This window comes from Pagrus major, chromosome 17, assembly GCF_040436345.1.
Source record: "Pagrus major chromosome 17, Pma_NU_1.0".
NCBI lineage: Eukaryota > Metazoa > Chordata > Actinopteri > Spariformes > Sparidae > Pagrus > Pagrus major.
The window spans coordinates 16,077,401-16,090,132 of record NC_133231.1 but is presented as its reverse complement, the minus strand read 5'-3'; the positions used below and the strand labels follow the sequence as shown (position 1 = coordinate 16,090,132).

The window sequence follows — 12,732 nt, the reverse complement described above, 5'->3', positions numbered from 1 at the left end:
GGTTTTTTCTGCACCTCTGCATAGTACTCCAGAGAAGTCCCTGGAGACACAGCTTCATCTCTCTTGACAGACAGCTGTACTGTTGCTCCTCTCTCAGGCGTCATCAATCCGGTCTCACATAACCTGAATCTATCTGACCACTTGTGCTGCCTGTGTTTCAGGGAAGAGTACGATGGACTGGCTCACATAGAGGATGAATGAATACAATGTTTTGAGGACCTCACTTCTCTGAGAAGCTCGGCAGCAGCCGCATCCTCCCCTCATCTCTCCAACTCTTCTGTTACATCTGTGCGTCTCATTTGGTCCTTCCACCATGACAACATTTGACTTCTCGGATATAGAGGCGTTTTTGGACTGCCATCCAGATCTGTTCGAGGAGTATCTCGTCCGAAAGGCGAAATGTGATCAGGTAACCAGATGGTTGAAGGAGCATCAGCCGTCGAAAGTGCCCACAGCCGAGGAGAGGCGCGGCGCTGCCAGGGACCCGCTGGACCCGCTCTGGCCGACGAACCCGGACGGGCTCCGGCGCAGGTCGTCCCACATGGAGCTGCGACGGAACTTCGCTCGCTCCAAAGCCACCACCGCACACCGGACCTACGACGAGCATGTGAGCCTGAGCGAACACGAGTCCCAGTCCAGCATGAGGCGCCGTGCGCTCCTGCGTAAAGCCAGCTCCCTGCCTCCGACCACCGCGCACATCCTGAGCGCCCTGCTCGAGTCCAGGGTCAATGTGCCTCAGTACGCGTCCAGTGCCATCGACTACAAATACAGACTGAAAGAAACCAACGAGAGGGAGTTTTTCTTGGAGTTGGTGAAGGACATCTCCAACGACCTGGACCTGACAAACCTCAGTTATAAGATCCTGATCAACGTGTGTATCCTGGTGGATGCGGACAGGTGTTCGCTCTTCCTCGTCGAGGGACCCGCTCACAAGAGGACACTGGTGTCCAAGTTCTTTGATGTGCACTCAGGCACCACTGTCAGACCGTCCTCCAGCACACTCAACTCCAATGAAGTGCAGGTGGCGTGGGGAAAGGGAATCATTGGATATGTGGCAGAGCATGGGGAGACTGTGAACATCTCAAACGCATATGAGGTAAAGAGCCATGGTCCACATTTGTATGATGTTTACATGTTATTATACTTTGACGAAAGTTTATGCAGGGGGGCTTACAGTGTGGGGATCATTGGGAGTGAACTTGATTATACAATAAACCCCCTGTTGGCCACATCTAAACACGAAAAGTGCTTGATGTAAATGTAAATCAGATGTTTCTGAAGTTCCTCGAAGGGGTCAACTCGCTATAATAGTCAAAGAAAAAGGAAGGAAAGCAAGCGTTATAATCCTACCAGCTAAATCTCGTTTTACACGCTACCAGTTGCGCTCCACATCATTATATCATGGCCCTGGGCTGCTTGGGAGGCCGATGCGGACCCCCCTGAGGTCTATTACTGAGATAGTGTCAGTGAGGGATATTATAGTTTCTGCCTGTAGTGAAAAACAAGAGGTCTCCTGCAGAGCTGTGATTTTAAATAGCCAGGATCACACCTAATTGATGCGTCAGGCTTGTTTTTTTGTGTGTGCGTAAAACCCAGATGTTGTCATAAAGGAAATGCACTGGGCACAGTGGAGTGTATGTGTGTGTGTTAATGTGGGATCATGCGCGTTTATGTGTGTTATATGTGTCCACTATTCCAGGACCACCGCTTCAGTGATGAGATAGACAAGCTAACAGGCTATAAGACTCAATCCATCCTCTGTATGGCCATCTGCAACAGCGATGGAGAAGTCATTGGTGTTGTGCAAGCAATCAACAAAAACCCCATCGGCACTCCCTTTACTGAGGATGATGAGAAGGTGAGGATGTCTCTCAGCTGAAAAATACATTCATCAGATCCATATCCCAGACGGTTTTCACACTCCGCTGCATTTTATTGGTTATTTATCATCTCCAGTACTATTGTAGTCGCTTTGACCATTAAGGGCATTTTAGAGATGGAGTTAAAATTGGATACTTGTGGAGCATCATGTTCCCCCTTCCCATCACACACACTAACACTGATTGCACAGAAACTCTTGAGCCATGCAGCCAAAAACACCGTTTGTACTGTGAATCTGCTTAATGGCTGTGGAGAGGGGCAAAGTGTTCCCTCGGAAGCAAAATACCAGAAAAATGAAGGGAGGAGGTCAACCTCTTGCTCAAGTGTGGAGCATTAAACATGTCCGGCTGTGCAGTACACACACACACACACACACACACACACACACACACACACACACACACACACACACACACACACTTAGGAAACTCATTTTGAGTTGATATGCTTTCAATCGGTCCCTGAGCAATCCACTTGAAATGGGTTTACTAGAAATCTGCATGTTTTGGCTTCATTTACAGCTTATGAGAGCAATTTTATTCTCCCAGTTTGTTGATGGAAAAGTAATATATTGTGTATCGTGCACATGGGAAAAGCACTAACTGCTAGTTCAAGTGTGAGGCCATTCAATTAAAAGAAAAGGTGCTCATTTCACTCACTCTGGGTAAAAACATTATAAAGGAAAATCAGGAAAATCAAAACAGTTTATTCACTTTTTGCAAGAGTTCAGCTGCACTGAGATACAACATGCTGTCCACAAGGTGGCAGAATGAAGTTGTGGAAAATCATTCAAGGAAGTCAACTTGAAACTAAGTTTTGAGTTTGCACTAATTTAAGCATTTCTTTTATGATATTTCTTTATGGGAGAGCTCTAAATGAAGCAGTAACTACTTTTGAGCAACACAGATGCTGAAAATAGAAAAAACACATCTAGATCTGCCAGCTTATTTAGACATTTAAAGGCCCTTGATGTCTCACTAAATGCCTTCTGTCTCTAAATCAATACTTCATTAACAGGGAATCTGTTTGAGAGAAACATGTGCAGAGAAGCAGCTATGATGACTTTCTACCCCCATCCCCCCCACACACTCTTTCTCTTTCTCTTACCCAGTTTTATGCCCTTTTGTTTAGCATACAAATAGTGAACATTTATACATAATGCATGTCTTTCACCGCTTTTTACTTCTACACTTTTACTCAGGTGCTGCAGATGTATCTACCATTCTGTGGAATATCGATCTCCAATGCCAAGTTGTTTTCAGAGTCTCGCAAGGAGTATGAAAGGAGTAGGGTAAGAACTGTGCATTTACAAAAAGATGTTTGGTTATTTAATAATTAACCAACTTTAGAATTAACAGTGACATTGCAATTTCATACTTGTTTAATTAAAAATACAGATAACAGCAATTTAATTTCACAATAGATGGACAAGCATGCCTTTTATTTATAGAAGCTAGTAGTTTTGATAGACATGTCACATATTTGACGAATAAAACCCTTCTACTGCATCCCTCAACAACACTGCCAAGTCATGAGTGTCCTCTGTTGTGGCCACAGGCTCTGCTGGAGGTGGTCAACGACCTGTTTGAGGAGCAGACCGACCTGGAGAAGATTGTCAGGAAGATCATGCAGCGAGCACTCACCCTGCTGCAGTGTGAACGCTGCTCTGTGCTTCTCCTTGAAGACATCGACTCACCTGTGAGACATCTTTTAAGTTGTAACCGTGTAGCCTCTCTCGTGCAAAACTCTCCTGTCTCTGTTGCCAAATGTCACCGCTGCTCGTTGAGGTCATCCATGTCTCTCCTCTGTAGGTTGTAAAGTTCTCCAAGACGTTTGAGCTCATGTCTCCGTTGTGCAACATGGACCATGACATCAGGTGAAAGACCTTTATGAAAAAGACAGACAGACAGACAGAATGATTATTTATTCTAGGCGGAGGTTGTGCTTTATAGTAAAGATCCTTGTAATAAGCACCATTTAAAAGGTAATAAGCTAGTCTAGAACATCATTAGCACCAATCTACCGAGCATCATTGGTGAAGTGAGGTGTCAGAACCCAAAGGAAACTAAAAGGCAACAACTAACTTACCTAATGTCATTGTTAAACCTTAAACCGTAACCCTAAGCTTTTTGGTTGCTTTATTTGGATGAATAAATACCTTATTATATATGCACTTGGTCATATTGATACAATTTTTCAAAAATAAAAGCCTACATCTACAGAGCTTGTAGAAAGCTACAGAACAAAAGTATCTCTTTTCCTTAAAACATTTGGTTCCAGTTCTAACGAGGTTTGTGATAGTACAGCTGAAGATAAACAGAAAATAAGTGAGAGAAGATGATATGCATAAACTGAGCTTAAAAACAAAGTTAATAAGTGCATAACAAAGGATTTATTAACCTTAATAAGGGATTTTTCTGGCATTAGACTGCAAAAGCATAGTTAACTGTTAATAAATACATTAATGAAGCAACAAAAAAGCTTAGCAAAGGTTTGACAATAACACAATAGGTAAGTAAGTTAATTCAATAAATGTTAATGCTAATCTAACTTATTTAGATCTAACTTATTTATATTTACTGCCTGTAACTGACTGTTGTTTCCTGTTTGTGTTATTGGCTGCATCAGCATGGAGAAGCTATCGTGCTCTGATTGGCTGATCAATAACAGCATTGCTGAGCTGGTGGCTTCCACAGGACTGCCTGTTAACATCAGTGACGTATGTCAGGACCCACGCTTTGATGCAGAGGTGTGGACACAATGGTGTCCCTATTAGACCTATTAGATCTCACACAAATGCATGGACACATATGCACATGCTTGTGACTGCAGTAAGTAGACACAGACAAACAACAAACCACAACACAAACTTGTAATTATTAAAGTATTTGTGAGTACATGTTTTTAGCATTTGTATGTGTGGTATTTTAATTTATTTTCCAGTCAAAGAAAGACTGCAGGCCCAGGCGGGTCAAACAAACATAAACTCCTCTCAGTCTTGCTTCATTGTCACTGTCTCCCTCTCTTTACAGGCGGATCAGGCTTCAGGGTTTCACATCAGATCAGTGCTATGTGTGCCTATCTGGAATCGAACTCATCAGATAATTGGTAAATGCACCAGAAATAATCAATTTGTCCTCACTGGAAAACCAGTTGTCATGTTACAGTGACAGTGCATGTGTGTTTTCTACAGGCGTCGCACAAATTCTGAATCGCCTGGACAGGAAGACCTTCAATGATGCAGATCAGAGACTGTTTGAGGTTCGTTTTTGAAAACTCTGATTAGAGCTGCTCCCTCAAAACTATGATAAAGTCTTCATTGTTGCACTGGATAAATATTATGCTAATTCTTTAGGTTATGCGTTTTCTCTCTGGCTTTTTCTCTGTGTATAGGCATTTGTGATATTCTGTGGACTTGGAATCAACAACACTATGATGTACAATCAAGTTAAGAAGACATGGGCCAAGCAGTCTGTAGCACTGGATGTAAGTCCTGCAACATATTATTATTATTCTGCTTTTTTTAACCATCACCACTTTGGAAGATATAAATATTTCTATAGATTTCTATAATGTAGGTGCTAAGCAACTCATTACAGCATAACAATGTTATGTCTTGAAAACATGTTGTCACGATTAGACAAAAAGGAACCCAAACACGAGACACACAAGCAGGCAGGTAAGGAACCGAAAGCAAGCTTTATTAAATAAAGCTAAAAAAAAGTCCATAAAATCCAAAAAAGAGGCAGTAACACCATAAAACCAAAAAGCAAAGTACAACCAAGCAAAGTACAGCACAAAAGCCAGAAAAACACCATGGGAGATCAGACACAGAGACACAGGAACAGACAAAGACAGTAGGGAGCACACAGACTCCAAGACTAAATTACACAAAGGGAGGAAAGGAAAAGCAAAACATGACACATGAGATCAAAACATTTTAAAATGTGTGATTGAAAACGGACTAGGGATGTTGAGGTGCAACAAGATTAATTTTCACATAGTGATGAATGGAAAATAACGATTCTGTACCATCTGAATTACTCTTAATACGATTTTATTACACCCCTTCACATCTATTTAAAATGAGTATGTGAGGAAATAGTAATTGAAGATTAAATTAGTGTCACTGATTAATGCTAATCGTTAACAGAGGCGCTCATCAGTGTCTCCATCTGCTTTCTGCTCCATTGCCCGGTATCTAACCTGAGCAGTCACATTATCCACAGCAAACATGGTTCTGCTTCTCGGCCATAAATATTTCAGCTGCTTTCAATAATTCATGATAAATACATGTGCCAGTCTGCTCACCTCTCATCAAAGGCAACACACACTCTTGTATTTCTGTCACATAGTCTTTGCTGTTTCTTTAAACACATGATGGATTTTTCGTTCTGTCAGTGGGCCCAAAATAAACCAACAAATTGGTTTTAGAATCAGAGACGTAATATGTGTGATGCTGACTATGAATTAAGTAGGAAGAAAGGATTACATCAAAATTCTTGCAACATATAATTATTAGGATTTTATCACTGTTTTGTACGACTTCTTTTTTTTTTTTTCCAGATGCTGTCCTACCATGCAACCTGCTCGAAAGTAGAAGTTGACAGACTCAAGGTATTCCTCCTCAGGGAGGAAGATTAAAAAATAACATTCATATGCAGAACTTTCTGAATGTATGAAATCCGAAGTCGGTGATTGATTGAGGGTGAAGTGCAATTTTAAAACTGTCAGCAATGTGTTTTAGTGCTATGCTTCCTCCCTCACTGGCACTGTGTGATTGACAGCTCTGTCCTCTTCCCTGAAGGCAGCTAAGATCCCCCTGAGCAGTGAGTTAGGCATTGATGAGTTTCACTTCAACGACTTCTCCTTGGACAATGACGCCATGATCACCGCATCACTCCGGATGTTTCTGGAGCTTGGTGTTGTCCAAAAGTTCAAGATTGACTATGAGGTGAGGCCCTGGAATATGTCAGGTACTGTCAGGTGTTGACATATATGTATGTATATCACATGAATGTCTTTTTTTAGGTACTGTGTCGCTGGCTTCTGACTGTGAGGAAGAACTATCGAACTGTGGCCTATCATAACTGGAGGCATGCCTTCAATGTGTCGCAGTGCATGTTCGTTATGATCACAGTAAGTTTTAAGTTGCACCAAGTCAGATTTATGTGTATTGCCTTCAATTAGCCACATAAACCCTCCTCTCCTGGGTGTGTGTCAGTAAGTACAAACTTTGTTTCAACCCACAAAACTTTATTTTGAGTTCTAGTGAACATCCCAAAGATTTTTAAAGATTCATCAAAGATCAAATATGTCAGGCTGAATTTTAGGGAAATGTGTTAAAAATGAAGTGTAAGACATCTAGAATAATACAGCCAGAATATAAACTGTATATGGTCTTGATTTGCATTTGTCTCCATGTTTGCTTGTCAAACTTTCTAATACCAGTAAACCATCCAGACCTAACCCCTATATGAGGATAACCGGGCCATGTTTAAAGCCTGTCCTACAAAAGGAAATCTCAGTGGATTTATTAAGACATCATTAAGAGATAATTCAAAGGAAGACTATTTGGGTAAAATCTCAAAGAGAACTTACAACTTTGCACACTGATAAGAAATACTCCTTTCATATCCTATCCTATCCGATCTTATCCTATCCCATTATATTCTGTCGTATCCTATTGTTTCCTCTCCAGTCATTTCTGATTTCCTCCCATTCTATTCAATCCTATCCCATCCCACCCCATCCTATCCTATCTTATTGTATAGTATCCTATTGTATTCCATTCTATCCTATGGTATCAGATCCATCCTTTTATCATCCCATGAGATCATATCCCATAGTATCCTATCCTATCCTATCCTATCCTATCCTATCCTATCCTATCCTATCCTATCCTATCCTATCCTATCCTATCCTATCCCGGTAAACACACCGACCTCTTTGGCTGTTGTAATTGTAGTGTCTCTGGGCTTGTTAGGTAGAGTGGACAGGCTGGATGGTGGAGTAGCGGCATCCTACTGTTCCCTCTCTTATCATATCTGATCTCATCCCATCCAATCCTATCCTATCCTGTCATGTCCCATTGTATCCTATTGTATTGTGTCCTATCCTATCCTATCCTATCTCATCCCATCCTATCCTTTCCCATTCTTTCCCATTGTATCCTATCCCATTGTATCCTATCCTATCCTATCCTATCTCTGCTGAACGGTAAGAACATATCTGCTTGACTTTTCTGTAGACAGCCACTTTCCAGGATGTCCTATCAGACGCAGAGATACTGGCACTGATGGTCGGCTGTCTGTGTCATGACTTGGACCACAGAGGCACCAACAATGCTTTTCAAGCTAAGTAAGTGACCCACGCCTAAAGTGAGACAACGAAGGTTGGTTATGTAGTAGGTAACTCAATGTTTCACTACTCTGTTTCTCCTGCAGGACAGGTTCTGCTTTAGCGCTGCTCTATGGGACATCAGCCACCCTGGAGCATCATCACTTCAACCATGCAGTCATGATCCTACAAAGTGAGGTCAGACCAATATTTCTTATACAACAATAATGCACAATGAATTCTGAAGTTTACTGTCTGATCTGTATTTGTTTTCTTTTTATGAGATTTTCTCCCTTCTCTTCCCTTCTCCCTTTATTGGACTGTATAAAAATGACATGAAAATATAACTGCGGAAGGTTGATGAGGGGCCAAAGACTCAAACAACAGACATTTCACTGTATTTATTTAATGATTCATTTTTTATTTGTAAGCTAGTTTGCTATTTCAGTCCCTAGATGGGCTAAATAAACTCAACCCAAGAAACCACAACACTTAACCCAAATGTACACAATAGAAATACAGTTAAAACCTAATAAAAAGCACCTGATTATCCATGACTACATGTTAGCCTGTTGGAAAGCTAACACTAATGTTAGCCTGTAAGCTTTAAAGTCTGGATGGCAAAAAACACATTTTGCAAATCATTTGGAGGTGATCTGTACTGCAATTTAAATTGTATATCTAGAGATGTGTCTCAGCCACATAGCCGCTCATAAAAGATTTCAAAGTGTCTTTTGTGTCGCTAGAGAATGTAGTGACTGACGGCAACATCGTTAACATAGAAACTCCTGCGGAATGGTTTGGGTGATGTCTGGACACAAAAATATGATCTGATCACTTGTAAATAATAGTGCGGACACTCCGTCTTTCAGATTTGATTTGAGAAACAAATCTGTTTTGCCTGCTGTCTGAACATAGTCTTAGAGTCCCAGGCCACCAGAAAGCCACTAGTTTACAGTTTGAGCTTTAGGACGGTGCTGTGCACAAACTGAGTGCTGGTGGGTGGCAGCAGTGACCACTAGTGACATTAAGAGGCTGATGCTTTTCTCAGGTGTAGATCAGTTTGATCATTACAAACTGTGCTCTCTATTGATTTCCTTTAACAGAGGACAAAGAAGGTCTATACACATTGCTAATTAACACTGATAATGAGACTCATTTGACAGTGAGCAATGACTTTACCAATGAATTGGCTATAAAGAGACATTTATTCGCTATTACTCATCCTTGCCTGCTTTTGTGTATTGCCTACTGTATGCTATTGTATTTTATTTTCTTGCAGGGTCACAATATCTTTGCAAACCTCTGCTCTAAAGAGTACAGCAACATGATGCAACTATTGAAGCAGGCTATTCTCTCCACAGACCTTACTTTGCATTTTGAGTAAGTGGACTTTTTCAGTGGATTCACTGTTGTAGGCCAGTTTATGATCGGTAAAAAGTAAAAGGGAAATACATTATACGCTATAAGACAAATTCTTACACACAATTAGAAGAATTATCTTTTTTATTTCTCTGTTATTTCAGAGTGTGGTGAAAGCAGTCCTGGAATCTATTTTTTTGTCTTTTAACATTTTCTGTATCCTTGACTGTGTCGTTTCATTGAAAGGCGCAGAACCAAGTTCTTTGAGTGTGTTCTGTCTGGAGAATTCAGCTGGACAGATGAAGGACACAGAGAAGTTCTCAGGTTTCTGCCTTTGTGCTAAATAAAAGAGTCCTGTGCCAAAAATCACTTTAACCGTGAAAAGAAACCGGCTAGAAATGAGCTTTGATGTCATCAACAGGTCCATGCTGATGACAGCGTGCGATCTGGGTGCAGTCACTCGTCCTTGGAAGATTTCCAAACAGGTTTGAGTTCCTATCACAAAGTTTTCATGTCTGTGCTTTCACGTTCGAGGGCATGGAGAAGTAGAATCATAAGTGGAATTTCATTTTTCCGAGCAAAATCTCTAAAATCAATCAAATTTAGAATATAAATACGCCCTCTAGCTTTGAGGCCATGTTTAAACATAAAAATGTTACATAATGTTTGAGAGAAATAATCAAATGATGATATTTAATGGCATTTATGTACCAAGGTTGCAGAGCTGGTGACGAGTGAATTCTTTGAACAAGGTGACAGAGAGAGGTCTGAGCTTAAGTTGACCCCAGCAGTAAGTATGCAAGCTCTCAAAGTCTTATTAAATGTTCTCTAGCACACAGATTTCTATCTTATGCTGAGTTGCTAACATACATTCAAACTCAGATGTCCTTGATGTGAATGATGAAAGATTATAATTTCTCTGTAGGCCATATTTGACCGCAATCGTAAAGATGAACTACCTGCCTTACAGCTGGAGTGGATAGATGGGATATGTAAACCCCTTTACCAGGTACCTTGATTGTAAAGTTAAAGGGACAGTTCACCCCCAAATCAAGAAAACATATAATTCCTCTTACCTGCTATTTATCCATCTAGATCAGAGCTGCCATTCAGGTCACATCTGACCCGCCATAAGGTTTAATTTGGCCCACCAGATGTTTCTAGTAAAAGAAAAAAAACACAAAAAAAATGATGACTCTGTTTATACCATTACATTTTTATATGAGGGAAAAGGCTATTTAGATATGAAGGACCCTTCAGGAAGTTGGTCAATTAAGGGAACATCAATCCAAATAAATTTTTTGCATCATAACAATATAATACAAAAGTTAACTGCTGTTTTCCCGCTGACTACTGAGTTTTGGCTCCCCTGATCTGAATTGTCATGATGTGACTTGCCGAGTTTTGGCAATATGGGCAGTAGAGATGACTGCCCTCTCTGAAATATAATGCAACTAGATGGCACTCGGCTTGTGGTGCTCAGAGCGCCAAAAAAATATATTTGAAAAACTTGTAAAGTGGTGTCATGTTGAAAGGATTTCCTTTTAATTAACTACACCTGCCAAATGTATCACCACACAGAGCGGGAGAAGAGGCTCATGCTTGTGACAGCAGGATGAAAATGTTAATGGTGCCCTCCTCCACTGAGCTGTAACATTAGCTAGCTCAGTTAGCTAGCCTCTTATCCATGAGTAGATGCACACTTCCTCCTGCTTAGTGACATGTTGGCAGGTGTAGTTCAGAAGGAAGAAAATAGAAAAGATAAAAGAAAACAGACATGAACCGGCTCACAATGATCTGTGGATTATCTGCAGTAACCAGATCATGATTTATGTAAAGAGACATTGAGTTGTTGAGTTTTTTTTAAATTATTTGATTGTTTTTTGTTGGGAGCTTTGAGCACCACAAGCCTAGTGCCATCCAGTTCCATTACTATCAAGAGAAGGCAGACAACTCTATAGCCTACATCTACAAAACTCAGCAACTCACACCAAAACAATTGTGATGGATAAATTGCACAACAGGTAAGATGAAAAATATGTATTTTCTTATTCCAGGGTGAACTGCTCCTTTAAACTTTTACTGTGGGTCTCGTTTTAAAAATTGCACAAATAAAAGCATTATTTGAGTGTGAATAGGCCTATCAACTGTACTCTTCTGTGTCTCAGGCACTGCTGAAGCTGAACAGGAAGTTGCAGCCAATGGTTGATGGGATTGACGCCAATCGAAATAAGTGGCAGGACCTCAATGCCTCAATGTCCAATCAGAGTGCCGATTCAGATCAGAGTCCTGAGCCCCTTGAAGATGCAGAAACCAGTCAACACCCACACCCCGGAGAGACTCTAAAGTCAACTGAAATCATCAAGTTTGGGGCTAAGTGCAGTCATGATGTGAGGTCCAGAGTGAATGATAAACCAGCAACAGCTGCCAACGCAGCATCTGCAGGGAAAAAGTAAAGCAAGCCAGGTGTTATGTGCAGTATAGGTTTATCCATTGAACGGCTCACGTGGGACTCTTCCCATTTCCTGTGATTTTCTAACACATGCACTACCCGAACAAGATTTTTTTTAAAAAAAAATCTGGGTAAATGAAACGCAGCTACCATCTGCTGAGCACACTGTTTGTGTCACTGTGTTAAACTCAGGAGCGTGAATAATTCCAATTATAAAACTCTATTTGAAGGCCTATCTATCTATCTATCTATCTATCTATCTATCTATCTATCTATCTATCTATCTATCTATCTGGAAGCTTTTCATTACTGACATGTAAAAGAGATGAGAGATTACTGTTGAAACCAAAGAGGGCCACTTATCACTGTAACGTTTTGTAAAGGGAACTGCCTCAAAACCACGAGCCCATTGGAATGCCTTTACAAAACAAAAAGGAATCACTGTGATTTCTCTCTGTCACATACATTGTGTCACAAAATTGCCATTTTGAATGTAGACCGGCGGAGCATGACCTTGTTCCTGAATGTTTCTCACTGATCGGCTGTCTTACCTCAGTTGCAAATCCTTTGGCTGCATGGCATTATTTCTAATGTTTGTAGGTTGACTGAACCTTCAGCCGTCAGCTTGCTCTGTGAACTGCATGTATGTGTCATATCGGTGATGTACATTGCCACATGAAAACCTTGAGGCAGATAAT

The 12,732-nt window shown here is 40.8% G+C and overlaps 1 protein-coding gene across 1 annotated transcript; it reads left to right on the top strand.

Annotated features, from left to right (window-relative positions):
- The first annotated feature begins 313 nt into the window (after positions 1 to 313).
- Positions 314 to 12,038, top strand: pde11al (phosphodiesterase 11a, like). Its single transcript, XM_073485462.1, has 20 exons — positions 314 to 1,096; positions 1,700 to 1,858; positions 3,083 to 3,172; positions 3,439 to 3,579; positions 3,693 to 3,757; positions 4,510 to 4,630; positions 4,914 to 4,989; positions 5,075 to 5,142; positions 5,275 to 5,367; positions 6,448 to 6,498; positions 6,689 to 6,835; positions 6,913 to 7,020; positions 8,132 to 8,241; positions 8,328 to 8,418; positions 9,503 to 9,603; positions 9,829 to 9,906; positions 10,004 to 10,067; positions 10,298 to 10,372; positions 10,508 to 10,591; positions 11,751 to 12,038. Exons 1-20 carry the CDS (start codon positions 314 to 316, stop codon positions 12,036 to 12,038), a joined length of 2,793 nt encoding a protein of 930 aa, XP_073341563.1.
- Positions 12,039 to 12,732: the final 694 nt, after the last annotated feature.

Excerpts from the sequence above, each read along its gene's own strand:
- pde11al (XM_073485462.1), top strand. The coding sequence starts at position 314 with ATGACAACATTTGACTTCTCGGATATAGAGGCGTTTTTGGACTGCCAT. Across the intron at positions 1,859-3,082 it reads TTACTGAGGATGATGAGAAG|GTGCTGCAGATGTATCTACC; the intron begins GTGAGGATGTCT and ends ACTTTTACTCAG. Across the intron at positions 7,021-8,131 it reads GCATGTTCGTTATGATCACA|ACAGCCACTTTCCAGGATGT; the intron begins GTAAGTTTTAAG and ends ACTTTTCTGTAG.